This window comes from Benincasa hispida, chromosome 9 (genome assembly GCF_027475165.1).
Source record: "Benincasa hispida cultivar pf3 chromosome 9, pf3_genome.v1.1, whole genome shotgun sequence".
NCBI lineage: Eukaryota > Viridiplantae > Streptophyta > Magnoliopsida > Cucurbitales > Cucurbitaceae > Benincasa > Benincasa hispida.
Window position 1 is genome coordinate 756,032 of NC_143486.1, and position 20,486 is coordinate 776,517.

General features: G+C 32.3%; 1 protein-coding gene and 1 long non-coding RNA gene across 3 annotated transcripts; both read left to right on the forward strand.

Moving 5' to 3' along the window:
• Positions 1 to 9,362: 9,362 nt before the first annotated feature.
• Positions 9,363 to 12,535, forward strand: LOC120085667 (Homeodomain-like superfamily protein). The gene is made up of 3 exons (XM_039041797.2): positions 9,363 to 9,966; positions 11,271 to 11,479; positions 11,786 to 12,535. Exons 1-3 carry the CDS (start codon positions 9,636 to 9,638, stop codon positions 12,302 to 12,304), a joined length of 1,059 nt encoding a protein of 352 aa, XP_038897725.1. The 5' UTR covers positions 9,363 to 9,635; the 3' UTR covers positions 12,305 to 12,535.
• A 762-nt stretch (positions 12,536 to 13,297) lies between these two features.
• On the forward strand, positions 13,298 to 18,427 carry LOC120085668 (uncharacterized). 2 transcript variants are annotated; one of them, XR_016532277.1, is made up of 4 exons: positions 13,298 to 13,484; positions 13,641 to 13,819; positions 13,927 to 14,027; positions 17,462 to 18,427. It is a non-coding gene; the product is annotated as an uncharacterized LOC120085668 (long non-coding RNA). The 2 variants fall into 2 exon arrangements; XR_016532275.1 differs by having other exon boundaries at positions 13,298 to 13,819.
• Positions 18,428 to 20,486: the final 2,059 nt, after the last annotated feature.

Consider the following 20,486-nt stretch of genomic DNA (forward strand, 5'->3'; position numbering starts at 1 on the left):
ATCATGACTGATTGTGACCAATGTAGATAATTCCTTCCATTTAATTTGTGATTAGTGATTGGAAGAATGATCCCTTCAGTATTGTTAGAATTTTATGGATGCCATAGAAAAATTGTTGATTGGCAAAACAAGAAATTAAGGAAGAAATAGGGGGGGGGGGGGGGGGGAAGAAAAACTTATATATATATATATAAAAAAACACTCCAGACCCGATTTCTGTCAAAAAATCTGTTCCAGACCCGATCCGATTGGGTTAAAAAATACTCCATACCCGACCCGACTAGGTTAAAAAAAACTTACCCACCTAATTAGGTTCAAAAAACGCTTGATCCTCCTTAACACGATTCGACCCACGATATTTATTGACCCGGTTCAGCAATCGATCGCCACTCTGCATCCACGATCAACGGCCACCCACGATCGAAGATGACGCTTACGAGAATTGGCACCCACGATTGACGACTTTTGGTTGATAAACGAGCTTCGTGGTTATCGATCGAAGAATGTGTTTCGGCCGGGAATGCTTCGATTAGTTCGTGATTAATTGTTTAGACGCGATTTGATGCATTTCGGCCGACTGTTCGTGAGAGTCGGAGTACGAATTTTCTTCGGACGTGAAGTTCCAAGGAATCTGATGCACTACTTCAAGGAAATTGGTATGTTTGAGATTTCAATGTTATGTTTTTCTTTTTTAGGGTTTCGGACGTGAAACCTATAGAAAAGACTCAAAGAGATGGCTCTGATACCATGTTGTAATACAGAACTCTTTCTTTTATTTCTTGTGATGATTTTTCAAGAGGGAGCATCCCTTATATATACAACTATGATAGCTAATTATGGAAAAACTTATAATAATAAAAAAATGTACATATGGTAAGAATAAAAATAAACCCAAATTACAAGGAATAAAATCATATGTACAAGGTAGGAGGAGATTTTCCATATTCAACAATAGAACTAATCTCATTCACAAAAAACTGCATTAGATACCCTAACTCAACTCAACTCTGCACTCAAACACAGACTTTCAAACTCAACTCAACTTAACTCTGCACAACAAACACAGACAATAATTACCAACTCAACTCAGCACAACAAACACAAACAATTTAACTCCCCAGATAATTTAACCCTTAAGATAATAATTACCAACTCAACTCTCTACTTTTATCATGCACTAAACACCCCTTAACGAAAGTAAATTATACACGAGTTTGGTACTGGTTCAATATACTCTCTGTGCTTTAAAGCATGTTAAGCTACCCTAACACAAATGAGTGTCTCTTGTGGCACAAGGATTCTTAGCTTCTAGCTAGGTTAGGCGAGAACATCTTGATCGAAAGCTCCCCCCTATCTCGAATAGAATGAATAGTGACATCACAAGTGTATATCATCAGATTGTCCGGTCTCTCTCTGATCAAAGAGCAAATTTTGGAGAGATTCAACCTAGCATCCACACCAAGCTTGAGTACCACTTAGCCTAGCCTCATATTTTGATATTAGTCTAAGGTGTCCCTTTCTTTTGAGTTTAATTGGCAAACTCATCCTACATCATAGTATTTCGTAGCAAATTCAAGTATATTATATCTATTGCAATTTGGACGAATTACTCGAAATATATATATATAAATTATTAAAATTGTCTTCACATAAGTCTAACTGAAATTAAAATCTTAAATAAAGATATATGTTTATAGTAATAGTTATATATTCGAGAACAAGACACGTAAAAAAAGAAACATTAGTCATAGATTCATACCAAATGTCAAAGTCATAAAATAATTTTTTTTTTCCAAATAAAAAAACTGTTATAGATGAATAAGGGCCTTGTTTGGTATAGGATCTGAAAACAAAAATTTGAAAATAAGGGATTAAATAAAAATAAAGTTGTATTTTATGTTTTCATATATGTGCTTAGTAGCAAAATAAAAAAATTGAATTCTAATTTAACAATTGCAAACTAATTATAATTATCCACTAAATATTATATTTAATAAATCTAAAAATATAATTGGGTTGTTTGCCAAAAATAGAATATATTTTTAAAAAATAGAATTGCTGCCAAAAATGTATTTATTAAATTCAGTAAATCTAAAAATATAAAATAGAATCTGGATTGAGAACCAAAAACTCTAATCCAACGATATGGATTATACAACAACGGAAGAAAGAAAGTATGTAGGGAATGATATTTAATGCTTACGTAATAACGTACTATATAGGATACAAATTATGTAGTGTCACCTATAACATTTAAATTTATGTGAATTTATTGAAAGATACATTAAATGTTCTATATAGTCCATGTTTCTTTAATGCTTAAAATGATAATTAATTCTTAAAACTTTCTCTCTTTTTTTTCCCTTTTAATTCTAAATTTAATTCCTAAAACTGCAACATTGCATAGACATTTAAATGAATAAATTAATTTAAAAAAATACATAACAACTTGACTTATCTCATTTTATGTGAAGAGTCAAATAAATTGAGTTTAGTAACCAACAAAGAAACAAATGAAATTTATATCTAGTTGGATGTAATAAGCTATAATATTAATGGCACATTTGATATTAAGTTTGATTTTGAATTATAACAGTAATGAGTATTAGATATTAAATTTGATTTTCAAAAATTAAAACGAGTCTAGTTGAACTAATATATATAGAACGATTAATGATTAAGAAGTTTTTTATTTGAATCTTCTACTTCTATTATATTATATCAAAAAGGTAACTTTTGAATACCAACCAAGAAGAATGATAAGATCAATGGTAAAACATGTCTTTTGAGAGCTCGAGGCATCATCTTTTCAATTTAATGCCTTCAAAATACCAAGAAAATCATCAACACATCCAATAATTGTTGGGGAAAGAGGGGTGACTAAAGTAGCAAAATTAATAATGTTAATCACAATATAATAGTTGGGATAAATAATGGTTTAATTTAAATAATTATCCATTTTGTTGGGTTGAATATTCTTTGTTACATTTTGTGTGTTGACAATATTTGTTTAAGTCTAGTTGATGTCATTAAAATATCTTAACATTTGTCTTACTGGTTTAAGGTTGTCATATAGAAATGTTGTCTCTAAAAATACTTTTCTTATGTGGAATATTCTGTCTATAGTATTTTTATAGATATTTTCCTTCTCCGTGCGCAAGGTTTTTTTGGAAGTGAGGCTGTTAGATATATTTAAATAATAATAAGTTTAATTAAAGTATGGGCTATATATGTGGATTAATAATTTATCACATTGGGTTATTTTATTAGATTGAACCCTATTATGTGATCTAATTAATTAAGACCCTAGATTCCTAATTGAGTATGAACTTAATAGGTAGAAGCCTATTCTTAGTTAATTATGGTTTAATGGGAACCCTAATTGAACTAGTATATAAAGAGATCTTAGGGCTATGGTCCCCAATATACCAAAACAATAAGCATCTTTCTTGAATCCCATGTAGAGAGAGATCCCACTAGGGGCATTCAGAGTTTTGGTTGAAGAAGACCAAAGTCATCCATCATCATCTTGAAGCTATCATCAATTTTGCTAATGGAATCCAGTATGTTATTCTTGACAATTTGACTTGAATGATCCTAGGGTTTATCTATTCAATATAGATATTTATGCTAACAAGTGGTATCAGAGCATGAATTTCTATGTTGAATTATTGGTTTCGTTTTGTTTTCCATTGGGCATGAGATTAAATCCCTCAATTCGATAAAGTTTTTTTTTAAAGAATTTTTAAAAAAAAAAAAGAAAAAGAAACACACTTCACGCCAGTAACCGGCAAAAGCAATCGGCAGCGAGATTTTGTTCGTTTTCTTGCCATAAGTTTTAAATATAGGTCTTGCCGGCGTGAGGGAGTTGGGTCGCTGGTGTAAAGGAGTTGGTATTTGTCCATTTGAAGTTTTGTCAACGATCTCTTTTTGGTTTCGTGGGATTCTATCAATAAAATGGAAAGTTGGTGTTGGCGATCTTCATCAGCAAGATCAATCTTAGCCACTTAAAGTTTATCTTAAATTGTAATCTCCTTTGCCAGAAAATCAATTTGGTAGAATTAAATGTGATTGATAATTTAAGTGTTTTTTTTTTTTTTTTTAAATCTGAGTTTTGAAATGAATAAGTCTATGAATTTAGGTTTAAATTTGATTAATCTGGTTTAAATTTGTTCAACCATGTTGTGGTATTGAATTTAAATTTGATTGATAATGTGGTAAATTTAAATTTAAATTTGATTGATATTTTGGTGAATTTAAATTTAAATGATGATATTTAGCAATTGTATTATGTGTATGAAATTATTAAGTGAATATTGGTAAAGACTATTTGGTGTTCTTCCTCTTTTATTTTTGTACTATAATATTATTATATTATTGTGTCTTATATTTTAGATTAAGTTGGTCAAAATAATACGTTACCAAAGTAGCCTCTGTTATCTAGATTAATTTAATTCTAAAATATAAGATGTACATATTCATGAATTTATACGGATAATTATCGGCCCAAAGGAAGATAATTATTTGGCCAAATTGTGGATATGCATGTGGTAATGAGTATGTGGCAATTATAAGGATTGCTCATGTGGAAAGACTATTTTTTGACAGAGTTAATTGTTTTGATTACTACGTTGAGTGTACTATTTACAGTTGGCGTTTTTGCCCAAAGGCTGGACATCAACGTTGTGTTAGGTATCTTGTTAAAGGGGCCCACCACATGTGCAAAATTATTTTGTTCTGTTTTAATTGTAAGCATATGTTTTGTTGTTTATTGTTTCAGTTGGTCTTAATCAAATATCTGGAAATCTAAGTTCAATCCCTAAGTTTAATGGATCGAACTTTAAGATTTGGAAAGAAAGCCTAAAGATACTTCTTGGGTGTATGGATTTGGACCTTGCATTAAGGACCGATAAACCTACTTCTACTGAGGAACAACTAAATACGGCTAATATAGAGAAGTGAAAACTGTCAAATCGCATGTGTCTGATGATCATTAGGCACTCCATTCCGGAGTCTTTTCGGGGCTCTATTACGGAAAGTGAAAATGCCAATAAGTTTCTTGCTCAAATTGAGAAATATTTTACTAAAAATGAGAAAGGGAAAGCAAATAGTCTTTTGACTTCTTTAGGGCAATGAAAACATAAGGGAGTACATTATGGAAATGTCCAGTCTTGCAGGTAAATTAAAGACACTTGATATCGAGATAAATGAAAATTTACTCGTGCATCTGGTACTTATCTCTCTTCCTACACAATTCACTCAGTTTAAGATAAGCTATAATACTTAGAAGGAATTCCTTGCATCCGTTGGTATATAAAAGCACTTAGTCTTTATTTTGAGGGTTGGTCGTTCTAACGAATGATTTAGAGTACCATTTGTCTTGTGAAACTTTGATCACAAGTGTATTCTTTGTCAATCTTCTTGAGCCGTGAAGATTGTGATGATGTGATGTTTGAGATCGACTCTAAGCTGTTTATGAGCTTCATCAATAGTCTTTACTTGATGGAGAAAGATGGAGAAAGATAAGCTGCAAGTGAGAGGGAGTCTCAGAACTTAAGGGGAACTTAAGTCTTGTTGAGAGGGAGTCTTTGTCTTAGGGGAAGCCTAAGAAGTTCGTCACTGATATCATTACTTAAGGAGAGCCTAAGTATCCGAGAGAGGGAGTCTCTCATCTAAGGGGAGCCTAGGTGTACGATTGAGTGTTGAGCTCTACAAAGGTCATTGTAGTGAAGCTGTCAATATAGATAAGTACTATTTTGACTTTGCTTAACATTTATACTAGTGAAGTTATCTTTCATGGACATACTGCCCCCTCTCAAAATGTAGGTGTTAATCACCGAACTGGATTAATAATTTTTTGTGTTATTTTTTTCTTATTATTTCTATTTGTTAATTGTTCTGTGAATTGTCGTGACATAGTTCGTAACATCCTTTAACCTGCTGCAGATACTTTCATATTATTTTCACTCTCCTTATCAAATTTTACTCCCACTAAACATGCTTAATATAATTTATTGACGAGATGATAATATGCAACATAAAAACATATTTTATTTAATTCATCTAGAAGTATCAAATATTTGAATACAATGTCTAGACAACACATCTACTCTCGCAAGATTATACTCCTTTTTTTAAAAAAAGAAAAGAAAAGAAAAGAAAAGAACTCTCATAAGATTATTAATATTTATGGATATATATTAAAAGAAGAATAGATAACGCATAGATAATATACTTAATTTATACAATCTGACCCATAATTAACAATTATTTTATTTGAAGCATTGACAAATGCAAAATAAACTTATCCTCAATCATATTATGATAACAAACTCATAACTTTATTTAGAAAAAGAGTATATTTCTAAACAGACAAATACATATTACATATATATAATATTTCTTAATACTCAATTATAATAATAGTTAATTAGAAACTCGATTGAGAAAAGCTCCATACACAGGGATAATACTAAAATTAAAATTAGGTTAGTTTGGGAATATTTTCTATAATTTATTAATTTTTAAAATATTGTTCATTAGATAGTGAAATTACAAATTTATATAATAAACCTAACAAATATATATAAATTATATTGTATTTTCTTTAGAACGATTCATATATTTTGGTTTTTGGTTTTTTTTTATAAAATACGACATGAATAGAGAGATTCAAACTCCAAATTTTTTAATTGAAGATATACACTTTCTAATAATTGAGCTAAACTCGCTCAAAAAAAGTAAAATTTTGTTGGTAGGTATATATTGATTTTTCTATTACATAAAATATTTTATTTGAGAATTAAAAGGAATACGTATGATTAATGAGATAGTGACTAAAGTGAACATAACTCTTCGATTTTCCAACTTCACATATTATCAAAAGAAAAAATGATCTCAACACAAAATTAGTCATTAATTAAATAACTTTTCAAAACTTATAAAATTTGAATAAAAAGTTGCTCTATTGTCATTTTTGTCGTATCAATTGCACACCAAATATATGTTTTATAAACATGTAAACAAACATGAAAAATAGTATTTTCATCGATTCTTCAAACAAAATTTAGATAAGATATAAATGGCAACATTTTAGGTAAAAACTATAACACTTATCCGACTTTAAACTCATCTTAGGTGTAGATAAAAAAAAAAATTTGTTAGAAATTACTTTTTCATAAACGATTTTAAAAGTTAAATAAAGAAGGTCAAATTGACTACCCACACTTTTGGAAAGCATGAAATGAAGAATCAAGAAGAAAATCATAAATTGATATGTTTCTTCATTCGTTCAAACTTAGCATGTGAAGTTGAATTATATATATATATATCAATTCAAGTAATTGTTGGGTGTTAGACTGTATCAATTTTTTTTTGTAGCTCACTTCAACTACACAGTAAAAAATATTGAAATTATTAAAGATAATAAATATAAAAAGATATTACATGTGATTAAGTGATGTGTAAAAAGATGAATGTAATTAGATGCACAATTTTTTTTTCTTTCATTATGATTTTATAGTCCCAAATTTTTACTTGAGTTGCTTAATTTTTTTTTATAGTAAGTTGTGCTCAAAATGGTGATGTGACTAAATATTTAAAAAAATTTATATTATGAATTTCATTATAAACTAAACAATATTAAAAAACTTACAATAAGTAAAGATGAAGACTAAAACAACTTTAAAAAATATATGTAATAAGTAAGATTAATCATATAACATCGTGTAATCTATTTAAATGAATTTAACTGAACTAACATAAATTTGGGATCATTTATGGTTCGAATCTCTAATTTTTGTTATTCTATAAAATGATTGGGAAGACAAATCATATAGAATGTGAAATGTGGCTTTGATAATTTTTAATTTTTAATTTTTTTTTTTATCAGATGTGGAGGTGGAATGATAAAATGTAAGATGGAGATGGATAGTACAATAAACCCTTCCAAAGAAATTCATTAATGAAAATGTGTTTTTGTGAAATTTTGTTCTATTTCGGTGGCCGTTACCCATTAATCGAATTTCACCAACTTTTGGTGAATTAATAAAATATATTTTAAGCTACAAGTAACGCAATAACTTTAATTTATTTCCCTATTTTACCCTCCAATCTCGACCTTTTACTTCCTCCCAAAGCATCATTGCAACTTTGCTGAACGAATAAAACAAAGTGGATAAAAAAGGTGATTAAAAAGGATAATTAGGTTAGTGAAAGAATATTTCTGAATTTTTAATTTTTTTTTGTGGGTGAAGATACCAAATGGATAAGCTATAAATTTCATCTATGTATAAACTTTTAAATTATCCCAAGTAATGGCACTATGATAATTTATCTCATAATAATTATTCTCAAGACTGTAAACTTAAAAAATATATAAATTCAAATTATATATATTTACTATTCTTAATAAATTATTTAATATTTTAGATTAATAAATTAAAATCAGATTAAAACATGAACACTTTATAAAGATAAGTCACGTCAAATATATGCATATCCGTTACTATTATAAAATAAAATGATATCTGATAAATCTTTATTTAGTTTTGTACTTTTCTTAACCTGAATATCTAAGTAATGAACTACATAAATCGAAATTGACTTCTATACATTTATTGGGCTACAACATACTTTCAACTTAATTATGATTTTACTTAATATAACCTATCCAATAAATAATGATCCTTCAATTGAGTTATGACTTATCTAATAGTTTTTTTTTGTTTCACCCAATCAAGATACATCCTTCCCAACTTCCTAAAATACAAAGTCTTCAACTATGGGACAATTGAAGTAGATAAAAATGATATGCAATTTAACAATCTTGCCATCTAAGTAATAGAAAACAGTATAACATTTTTAAAATGTAAAGAGATAATTGAAATATTTAGTAAAGTTTTTTTTTTTTAAACAACATAAAATTTATAACATCGGTGTAAAGCCACCAATTTAGATTATCAAAGAGATTCATAATCTAAGTCGGAAATACATGAACCCATAAAACATATTATCTTAGGATGTACACATTTTTAGCTAGTTGACGAGTAACAACATTTTATTATATTTATAATTAAGAGAAATATAAAAGAAACTTATGTTTGATTTGTCAAAATATGAGTTTGGTGGATGATGTCATTAATTTCATTGATGATATTTATATTGACTTAAATGTTATACAATAAAAATAGTTAATATAGATATAATTTTCCATGTTTTATTTTCTTTTTTGGAAAAATTGGGGAGGGGAATAGAATAAAGTAACACTAGAAATAAATGGATGAGCATGAGATTGAGATTGAGATTAAGCAATAATAGTAAGGAAAATTAAATAATAATAATAATAATAATAAGGATAGGGAGGGTGGGGAGAGAGACCAGAAAAATACGTTATCCTGAAGAAAGGATAAAATGGTCATTACAGACAAAGTCTTACCAACGAACACCCGCGTTTCGCTAATCTCTCCCGATTGAACAGAGAGCTTTGATTTTTCCCTAAATATTACTTCCTCAAAATCCTCTCTTTCATCATAAAAACCTCTCTTTCTCTCTTAATTCTTCTTCATTTCTCACCATCTCTCATTTGTGCTCTCTTCACTAACTCGGTGGCCTGACTCGCCGGGTCACGGATCGCAATGACTCGGCGTTGCTCTCACTGCAGCAACAATGGCCATAACTCCCGAACCTGCCCCTCCCGCGGCGGCAGAACTGGCAGTGGTACCCTCGCCGGCGGGGGCGGCGGAGGTGTGAAGCTCTTTGGGGTTAGGCTCACCGACGGCTCTTTCATCAAGAAAAGCGCCAGCATGGGTAACCTCTCTGTACATTACCATAGTTCTTCTTCCGCCGCCGCCTCGCCCAATCCTGACTCCCCTAATTCCGACCCCGTTCATGATACTGATGGCTTTTTGTCCGATGATCCTGCCCATGCATCCTGCTCCGCTAATCGCCGTGGTGAAAGGAAGAAAGGTAACCGATGAACAGTTTCAGAATCGTATCATTATCTTTTGGTCTTTAAATGTTTGTTCCTGAGAGAAATTCGTGTTTGATTTTCCTTGTGATTCGGATAACACTATTTAATTTCGTGATGTCTGTGTTCTGGAGTTTAGTTGATTTGTTCCACAATCGTTTGTTGTCATATATTTGTGATGAATTTCATGGCTGTCTTCTGATAAATGCTTCCCGCTTGGGTGATTTTCTTGTTTCATCAGTTTTTATGCTTTCTTTCGGATTTTTCCTTGACTATTTCTTTCTTTTTTCTTTTGATCGGTTCCGTCATTCTTTCTATTTTTTGTTCGAATTCCGATACCTGAATTTTGTGTCTTATAATCATTGAGATTCTCAATTCCACGACTTGTACTGCTTTCTCTAACGTTCGCGGTTGAACTATTAAGAGTGAGGTCTATGGCCACAAGTTTCGTCGTGGATAATGTGCATGGAGCAGATATGTTTTCGATTGTGTTTCCCTTAATCAATCGTGTCTGAAAGATTATGAACCAGTGCTTTCAAAGTATTCATTGAGAAGTAATGACCTGCTGGCTTTTCCATAAGGGACTTGTTTCTCCTCTAAATGGTTGTGGTTGGACTTAACTACATTTTATTTTGATGGTCACTGTATTGAAAGCTATGGAAGAGGATTAATGCCTTCATTAGATTGGCATTTGATAATAATTGCATTTTAAGTTGACAGGTTGCAGGGGATGGAAACTCTTTTAGGTTTCATTATGTGGTAAATATTGCATTGCATGACATATTTACCAGTTTCACTTCTACTTGAGCAGGATATGTCGAATTACAAACTTGTAGACTTCTGTAGGAAAGAAGTGGGCCATGCAATTACTCTGTAGTATGCGACATGGCTGGGTTGTTGAAGAGTATGTACTTAGTTAGCATTTTTTTTTTTTTTTTTTTTTTGTGGCCAGTGTTTGATTAGCTTAGCTGTGATGTAAGTGTTTGATTAGCTTAGCTGTGATGTAAGAGCCTAAACTTGCCATTATATGGTAAATTATTAATTGTTTTGGAAATAATTGTTCTACTCGTTTGATTGTTGTAGCCTATTATAATTTGGTAGGTACAAGTCTCTGTTTTAGCTTTTATCGTGGAACGTTTGACCCCCTTGATTGTTAACTTTCTTTTCCATGAATCAACATTTGTTGAACTCCCTGAAGGCCAAAGTCAGATGTGTCTTGTTGTTTAGCTACAAGCATTGGAGTTCTAATAATTGGACCAGGTATGATATTGCTGTTGTTTGATAGCTTAAATTTTGTTTTCAGGTGTTCCATGGACAGAGGAGGAGCATCGATTGTTCTTAGTTGGTCTTCAGAAACTGGGGAAAGGAGACTGGCGCGGAATTTCTCGGAATTTTGTTATTACGAGGACTCCAACGCAGGTGGCAAGCCATGCTCAGAAGTATTTCATACGACAGAGTAATGCAACAAGAAGAAAGCGAAGATCAAGCCTTTTTGACATGGTTCCGGAAATGGTTTGTCTTGAACTCTTACATAGATAGTTTATTATTCGTGTCCCTCTGCCCCCCTCAAGCCAATGTTTCAAAATATGGCCGTGCATCTCTGTTGAAATTTGCATGTTAGATTCTATTTAGTTCTTATGTCACGTTCCTATGGTCATGTTATTTGTCTTGTATATTGTAATAGAGAGATTGGTGTCCCTCTTGATATTAATTCATAATGCATATACCCATTGGTGACCATAGAAACGTGTCCCTCTGCTAGCATGGCACAATTTTTACTTCATTAGGTTTTGAGTTTCTTCGTTTCATGTCTCTCAGGCAACTGATCCGCTGCCTGTGCCAGAAGATGACATTTTACATGCTTCTCAGACAAAAGAAACAGCAAACTCAAGTTCACAACCTTCACTAGATCTCTCACTTAACTCAGAGTTCCATATGTTGGAAACTACAGTTGAAGAAAATGGAAAAGAACTTGATGCATCTAAGATGGAAGTTGCTGGTTTCCCACCTGTGATACCGGGTTTCATCCCGGCTTATATGCCTATACCTTTCCCTATTTGGGCACCAAGTTCATTCCCAATGGAAGAAGAAAATGTTGTAGAAATGTGTCATCATGTGGTCCTAAAGCCAATTCCAGTTGTGCCAAAGGAACCAGTCAATGTTGATGAACTAGTTGGCATGTCTCAACTCACTCTGCGAGAGCACGAAAGAGAGCGTAGAGAGCCTTCGCCTCTGTCCTTAAAATTGGTAGGTGAACGCTCAAGACAGTCAGCATTCCATCCAAATGCTCCAGTCACTCGTACAGAGTTAAACAAGGAAGACAGTTATACAATCTAAGCTCTTTGAATCAAGAAGGGAGCAGTCTTCATGCATCATGAGCTTTTCTTGTAAAATTACACCCTTAAATTAGCTTTTTTCTTCTTAGAAAGTCTGTAGTGTGGTTGTTTTTATTGATATAAAGTAGGCTAGTGAGAGTTCTTTAAGTATATTTATTCTTTGTAACTGTAAACAGGTAGATATTGTAATAAATATGTTAATCAGCAGATCCTAACTTGATTTTGTAGATAAGCTTTTGTACCTCTTTTAGGTTTTAATACACCTGTCTAGTGCTATTGCGATCAGCTTCTCATATGCTTATAAGTTAAAGCCAATGAATTGATTGGTAATCCCCTTCTTTTTTGGGTCTTTTTTGTTCCATTGCCTGGCAGGTTGAAACGCAAACGAAGCTGACTCGGTTAAACCAGCTACAACCCTCACCCATTCAACAAAAGCAGGGGAAAGATGGGAACTCTTGCAACCTTGCTGAAATTATTCTTCAATAACCAGAAATGGGATTAGGTTTCATTTGTCTGTTAAATCAATTTTGGATCAACTGTTTTTGTTCACACACACCCTTGTGCTCCGTGTATGAACATCTGGACGTGAATGGATATTGAATTTTGATTGGATACGATATGAATTTTTGAATTTAGAGCATGATTGAAGTAAGGAAGAGTGGAATGAGAGAATTTGATTTGGTACGAATAATGGACCCCGCTGTTTTTTTTTTCTCTGAATAGTAAAAATGGCAAGGAAAGACGGGTGTTTTTCTTTTAACAAAGGATTCAAGTGCTGAAATCTAAACCGTCCAGTTCTTTTCTAGATTGAACTTTTACTATCACATCTCCGATAGTTAAGTCTTTGACAGCTAAGCCCGAAGAACTTTTTATTCAAAATGTTGGGCATAGAGATTCAAACTTTAGGCCTTTGCCACTTTCTTTTAGTTCAACATGTTGGATATAGAGATTCAAACTTCGACATCTTGGCCTGGCTTAGTATTTGAAGGTTGGAAAATTCTTTTTACTACAATTTTTCATCACCTTTTTCCTTTTGAACTCCACGAAACTTGTCATGAGCAACGTTGGAAATTAGACCTAGAGCGACCCTCAAACAAGCACACCATCTGCCGCCACTTGTACTCTATGCTGTTACCTCCTTACATAAAAGAGGCCGCCACTCGAAAGCCAAGTTTTCCTTGGTTTTACACCTGTTGTTTCATCTTTATTTATATTTTTAATTAAGTACTTTGATTTAGTTGATATCTTATTGTTTTCTTCTGAATGTACACTTCCTTTATCAGTTTTTATTCAAGTATGACTGTTCCTAAATTATCTTTCTTCCAATATTGAGTCAGGTTTTACCAAATGAGCAGAAGCCACCCCACATGTAACTGGATCTTGATTCAGAGAAAAATGCTTAATTTTGCAGACGATATGTCGTAATGGGCATTGGATTTTTGGATAGCTTCAGTCTTGAATTGATTCTGATTCTGGTTTCCAACTCTTGGTCGTGCGACGTCGTGGAGATTGCCATGTATGTTCATCCCTTCTTCCACACGTTGCTGCAGCAAATACCCTTCTCCACAGCTAATATCCCTCTTTCTTACCCGTAGCCTATCTTTCTAATTTGTGTCGTTTCAGTTTTATGATGGCTGATTCTGTTGCCTTCCAAAGTCAAGTGCTTAGCTTCTCAGCTGGTCCAGTATTTTGGCTTGTTTGATGGGCACGGAGGAGGTTCTCAGGTACGACTTGAATGCATTTTGGTTTGCATGCAACCTTTTAGGCTCCATAATCATTTGCTTCAAATTTAGTTACTTGTAGGTGTGTTATCTTAAAATTATTAAGTTGGATTGAAACTATCAAAATTTATTAATTTGAAATTATATATTTCGATTATATTATTGTGTTTCCCTCTTTCAATTCTATTCCTTCCCGTTATTTCGGGTGGTTTTTTATTTTTATTTTGAGTTCAACGATATTGATGTCTTAATCTGCGTATCTTTTTTTTCACTGCAAGTTAAAAGTTAAAGGTTGTTCGTGGATTGAGTTTGATGGTATCACCGAAAAAGGACCGAAAAAGGATTAAGTTTTGAAATTTGGTCATTTTCTAAGATTAATGAAATATGGCCAATCAGTTGGCTTGAGGCCCCACCACCAAATCTGGTTTTCCAAAATTACCCTTGAGCTTTAGACTCTCATGATCCATGGAGGGTGTACGTGTACTAAGTCCTCACTCTTAGGTCTTTAAAAAAAATTCTCGAGATATATGTGTGTGGAGATTTTGTTTGCAGATTCTTCTGGTTTTAAAAATTAGGATTTTATCATTTTAATTATTTAAACGATTTTATTTGGTTTAAAGCATTTTTATTTCTATTTAAGTATCAATCCTTTGTTACTATGTCTTATGTTACCTTTATTCAAGACAACATTGAGTAAAAAAAAAACCATCAACAATATTTACAATCTTCTTTTATTTTTGGGTTGATCATATAGTAGGGGAATTACACATAATTTTATTTCCTAAACCGAGGAGTGTGTTCCACAAAGGAGATGTTGCTTCTAGCCAAGTTGAATGGGAGATGATATTGATGAAAGAGATTTGGTGGTTGTAGGAGTAGAGACGAAACGATCTTAGTTGATGAAGATTAAAAAGAAAAAAAAAAAAAAAGGTATGTGTAGACTTTGTATAATCCTGCTAAATTACATTACAAAGAAGATGAGTTATGGAAAATGTTCCGACTTTATAATCAACGATCTTAGTTGATGAAGATTTACATACACCAGAGATAGTAAGCAACCATTAATGTAAATACATATTTCTAGGTAAAATTTACAACAATCAGATGTACAATTCAGGCGCAAATTGGAGCAATCATTGATAAGTATTATTTTCCTTTAATATTGTTTGGAAAATATATCTTTCTCAAAGAAAGATTTAGTAGATTTGTGTACCTATCCAATCTTTTACTTTTAATAGATTTGCAAACTAGTTTGACTTAAATTTTCTAAAAGGTATGTGTTGAAGGGAAACCGATGAAGCTGCTTTTTGGGAATAAATTAGAGAAGAAAATGACGTACCCTTAAAACCAATTTTCTTCATGTAATCCCTCTTGATCATGATCTCTTTAGTTTTCAATTTGAAATTACCAATTAGGCACCACCATTGAAAACCCTCTAGAATTCTCTTTAGGGATTAAGAATTAAGTAAGAGTTGTGGGCTTTGGAAAAGGGAAAAGAGAAAAGAGAAGGATTCCCAGAAAACTTTTCTCTCTTATCCACGAGAAGAAGTTGGAGAGTACACTAAATACCAAACTTCTAGTTGTTTAATTAAATTAAAGTTAATTTTAATTTAATTTAAATAATATATATATAATAACTACTTTATTATATATATATTCAATGTTATATCAAATACAATATAATCTATAGTTTTATTTTCTCTCAACAATACATTGGATTTAATATAAATAATATTTATATAAAATTCAATTATATGAATCACATCCATACAATTAATATTTGAATCATATTCAAATATTTAATTCCTCTCAACTATTTATGGTATTTAATATAAATCATATTTATATTGAATTTAATTATATAAATCTCATCCATATAATAAGTATTTGAATCATATTCAATTTCTTCTCAAAATACTTTATATTATAATGTATCAAATACATTATATTAGTTATATCACATACAATTAATTATATCATATATAATTAATTAATTAATTAATTAATTCCCTCAATTAATTTGAACGATTCAAATTAATCCAAAAAAGAAATTCTTAATTAAAACCTTGTTGAGCAGAGAAAACCTTATAGACTTGTAGATTAGAGGTAATAATTAATTAAACTATTTAATTAAATTACCCAGCTTCCATTAACTGTCGGTCATTCTACTAAAGACCGACAGCTGCACTTTTCACACTACAAATATATTTCTGTATCTATTGGATATAACTAGTCAACAGCGCGATAACCCTTCATAAATTGTAAGTAAGTACAGTTGGGCCAAAAATATCATTTTGCCCTGTAGTTACATCTAACTCCTTAACTTCTTTAGTACCATTGATTTCTTTAATGAACAATAAGTCATAGTTCAACTATGACCGAGTCCCTTTCGAGCCAAGAGAGGGTGTGACCACATTGTTCAAGCCCCGAAATCCAATTTATCTACTAATCCCGACATGTGAATTTTGTCTTGTGTAGCTATGTTCCCAGCTCCCCAATCAAACGGATCCCTAAAATGGTAGGTTGACAATTTGGTCACACTCACCCATATAAATCAAAGGCTTCATGAGCAGGAGTTCACAATTCATTCAGGATCTAGGTCACTTATGGTCAAACGTAAGTCTCTATTACTAACGGTGTTATATAATGAGGCTAATCATTTCATGGTCCGATCTTATACAAACTGTTTGTATAGGATACCTTCGCTCACATGTATATGTAGTTTCACAAGAATAGAATAAAGTACCTAGCCTTATCTATCTACTATAGACCGTTTAGTTATTATTTAAACAAGATCCACCTGTACCTACAATAATATAGGATCTTAGTTTATTAGATTGAGTATATGCTCATAAAATAAAAATTTGTTTATACAATGTTTACAAATTACGAGAATACACGAGATTTAGATACCATTCTCAACATTTGTAGCTCAACTCAATAAAAATAAGGTAACATCCCAAATTTCAAGTAGATTTTACGTTTCTCTGATTTTGATTTTCAAGCGAAATTTAAGAAATTAACTAATTCATATTAAGTTGATAAGAGAAAATGGAATCTAATTGGTGAAAGATTTATCATGGGGTTTGGATTGAGAGATTTTGAAAATTTTGATTGTGGGTCGGTTTAATTGTCTGGATAAAATATTTTGGAATTTAAATTTAAGTTGGAAAAGATTTAAATTGATAAAAGAGATTTGGAGGTTTAAATTTAATTTGGATTATTTTGAGTTTGGATTTATTGTAGTGGTGTAGTCATGGGAAATTGAGAAGGAAAAAGGGAAAATGTAAAAAAAAAAAAAAAAAAAAAAAAAAAAAATATATATATATATATATATATATATATATATATATATATTTGTTTTGTTTATGTTTAGGGTGGTTTTGGGAAAAGAGAGAGAAGAAAAAGTGATAGAATTATTATTATTTTTTTTAAAGGAGTCTCGGTTACTGTGCAAGTCAAAAGAAAAGAGGGTTTCATCTTTGTGTGAGTTCCGACGCCAGACCTTCACCAACGCAGTTTCACACGCGTAGACCACCGGCTGCCGTCCTTGCCTCCTCGCGTCGACGGTCCGAGTCGCACGCACTAGGTCTCTCCTAGCCACCCGTCGCCGCCGTCGGAGCGCCGCGCGTCCGTTGCGTGGGTCACCGCCGCTCAGATCGACGCCTCAAACTCGAGCCAGCCGCCGTTCGTCCGCTTGGTCACGCCTCCACCGTCGGCTGGACATCGCGTCATCGTCCACGTGCTTGTGCCGTCGTTCGCTCGTTAGCCAACGCGCTGAAGACCCAGCCGTTTGTCCGATCACACAACAGCTCGCGCCGGTCATCCGTCCGTCGTCAGCTCCGCCCACTCATCTGCCACTGCCCCTCGCGCCGCCAGGCTTCATGGCCGCTGGTTTCGCTGGAATCTTGAGTTTGGGAAGTTTTTTTTTTGGTGGTTTTGGTAAGTAATTGTTGTTTTGGGATCTTGCTATCTTGTGAATACCCATTTAGTTTTGAGATGAAGTTAACATTATCCATAATGTTCTAGATGCAAGATTGAAGTTTTCGAGAGGCGCTGAAGCAATTTTGGTTTAAGTTACATTTTGGAGTTAATTTAGGAGCCACAATTTCGGTAAAGTTAAATTGGAGACATTCAGATTATTTGATTAATTGGAATTAGATCCCAAAAGTTTTAATTTAAATTTTGAATTTATTATTCTAGGTCTTTTTTTCAAGGTCTTGCTTGGCAAAGAAAAGATAAACTTGTTTGAGTCATTTGGATTTAATCTTAGGTGAGTGATCTTGTTACTTGAATTGTCTATGTAATTTAGTTTTCGTTTGAGGATATAAGGTTGATTGTATTGAATCACATGAGATTAAATAAGTTGTGAGCATGATGAATGTAGTTGCATTTTATGAGCCTATGTTTATGACGTATGTTATATTTATGTTAGTGATAGTTGCACTTACTGCCAGTTAGATGTCCATTAGAGGTGGTGACTTTCTTCGAGATTTCACTAGAGGTTTGTGTTTCCTTCGGATTCACTAGAGGTTTGTGTTTCTTCATTAGAGGTTGTGTTTCCTACAAGATTCCCCAGAGGTGGTTGGTGAGCTCCTTCAGGACTTCACCATAGGTTTGCGTTTTCTTTGGAATTCACCATAGGTTTGTGTTTTCTTTGGATTCAGTAGAGGTTCGTGTTTTCTTTGGGATTCATGGGTAACTCTTAAACTACGGTAGGGTGAATTCGGTTAGTCATTTATGTACGTCCCACTAGAGGATGACATCTAGAGGACATAGAAATCTATGATCGAGCTACTTGTTGGTTTACAGAAACACGAAGAAAACCATTCTAATTCCTCAAATGTGACTTCAAATTAAGCATGTTCATAGGGTATCAAGATGGTTTCATTACATTTTGAAGATCTTTTTTTCAACGAAATACTGCTACAATTTTCTCCTATTCAAGAGCTTTAGATTGAGTTGTGGGATTCAAAACAATCTTGAATTTGGGAATTGAGAGGAGAAAACACACTAGTTCAGCATTGTTGAAGAACACAACAAATACCACTTATTTGCATAGTCTTTTCTACTCAATCAAGAGTGGTTTTATTCAGGCAATTTATGCAACCAGAATGCATGCATGGTTCCAGCTCTTTCTTCAAAATTAAGCTGGAAAATGTGGTGCAAAGATGACTAAGGTGTAAGCTTGAAAATTGGAAAATTCCACCATGGGATTTTTCTCAATTTTCATTTTTTTTTATTTTGAATTTTGATTTTCGAAATCAAATTTTTTCCAATTTTAATTCTTTAATTAAAATTAAAATTTTATTAATTTTACAAAAAAAAAAATCAATAATAATTTTTCTAATAAAATTAATAATTATTAATTTATTAAACAATTTAATTAATTCTATTAATTTAATATCAAATATTAAATTAATTTGTTACCAATTTCATCACCATGAATCCTCATTTATGAAATTAATAGTTATATCATATTTATATATTAATCGATTCTTCAATTACGTTTAATTCCAAAATTAAACGTATAATTATATCACATATAATTACTAATTTTCTTAATTCGAATTTGAATGTTTAAAATTAACTTATCACGCTATTCTAAGGCTAATTTCGTTTGTGAGCTAGTAGGAGGACCTAATGACATACAGATCATGAGTTTCAACGATCTCAAATTAATTGGCTAAATTCTTTACATCGAATTAACTTTCCTTCGTTAACTATCGGGTCACTCCACTAAAATCCAATAGTTGCACTCTTCTCATTGTAGATATATTGTGTCCATTCGATATAACTGTAAATAGTAAGTTAACTATTCATATGTTGTTCGTAAAAACGATTGGGTCGATTATCGAACCGAGTCCTTCTCGGGCCAATGAGATGGCGAGGCCCCTCGTCCAAGACCTGAATTCAACCAGGGAACAATCTCTCTACTATCCTTGAAAGCGGGTAGGAGCGAATTCCATCTTACACCCTACGTCTCCAATTATCTACCCGGTTTTACCTCGGCTTATCGAGGCGTTGTTGAGCTAACTCTCACCCATGAAAATGTAAGGATAATCTCGAATAAGCAGAAGTACATAGCTAACTCAGGATTAATGTTAAGTCACCTAGGTCATCGCTTTGAAATAATTAGTCTTAAACAGTTAACAACGTTATAAAGTAAGAGTGACTTATTTCTTGGTCTGATCTTATGCAAACTTATTGCATAAGATGCCCCCACTTCTCATGTCAATACATGAATGAATTAGGATCACTTCGTTTGTAGCACTTTATAAAAAATTGTAACAACTACAGAGCGGACCATATCCATTACCAAAATAAGACATCCAATCTTACTCGTATACTATAGATCATTTGATTATTTACTTGAACCTGATCCACTCTTATGTCTCCACATAAAGTAGTATTCATGTAATAATCATGTAACTTTTAGTTTATTGGATTTATTTCTAAAAA

Coding starts and splice junctions, on each gene's coding strand:
- LOC120085667 (XM_039041797.2), top strand. CDS start 9,636: ATGACTCGGCGTTGCTCTCACTGCAGCAACAATGGCCATAACTCCCGA. Junction 9,967..11,270: donor CCGTGGTGAAAGGAAGAAAG/GTAACCGATGAA, acceptor TTTTGTTTTCAG/GTGTTCCATGGACAGAGGAG. Junction 11,480..11,785: donor TTGACATGGTTCCGGAAATG/GTTTGTCTTGAA, acceptor CATGTCTCTCAG/GCAACTGATCCGCTGCCTGT.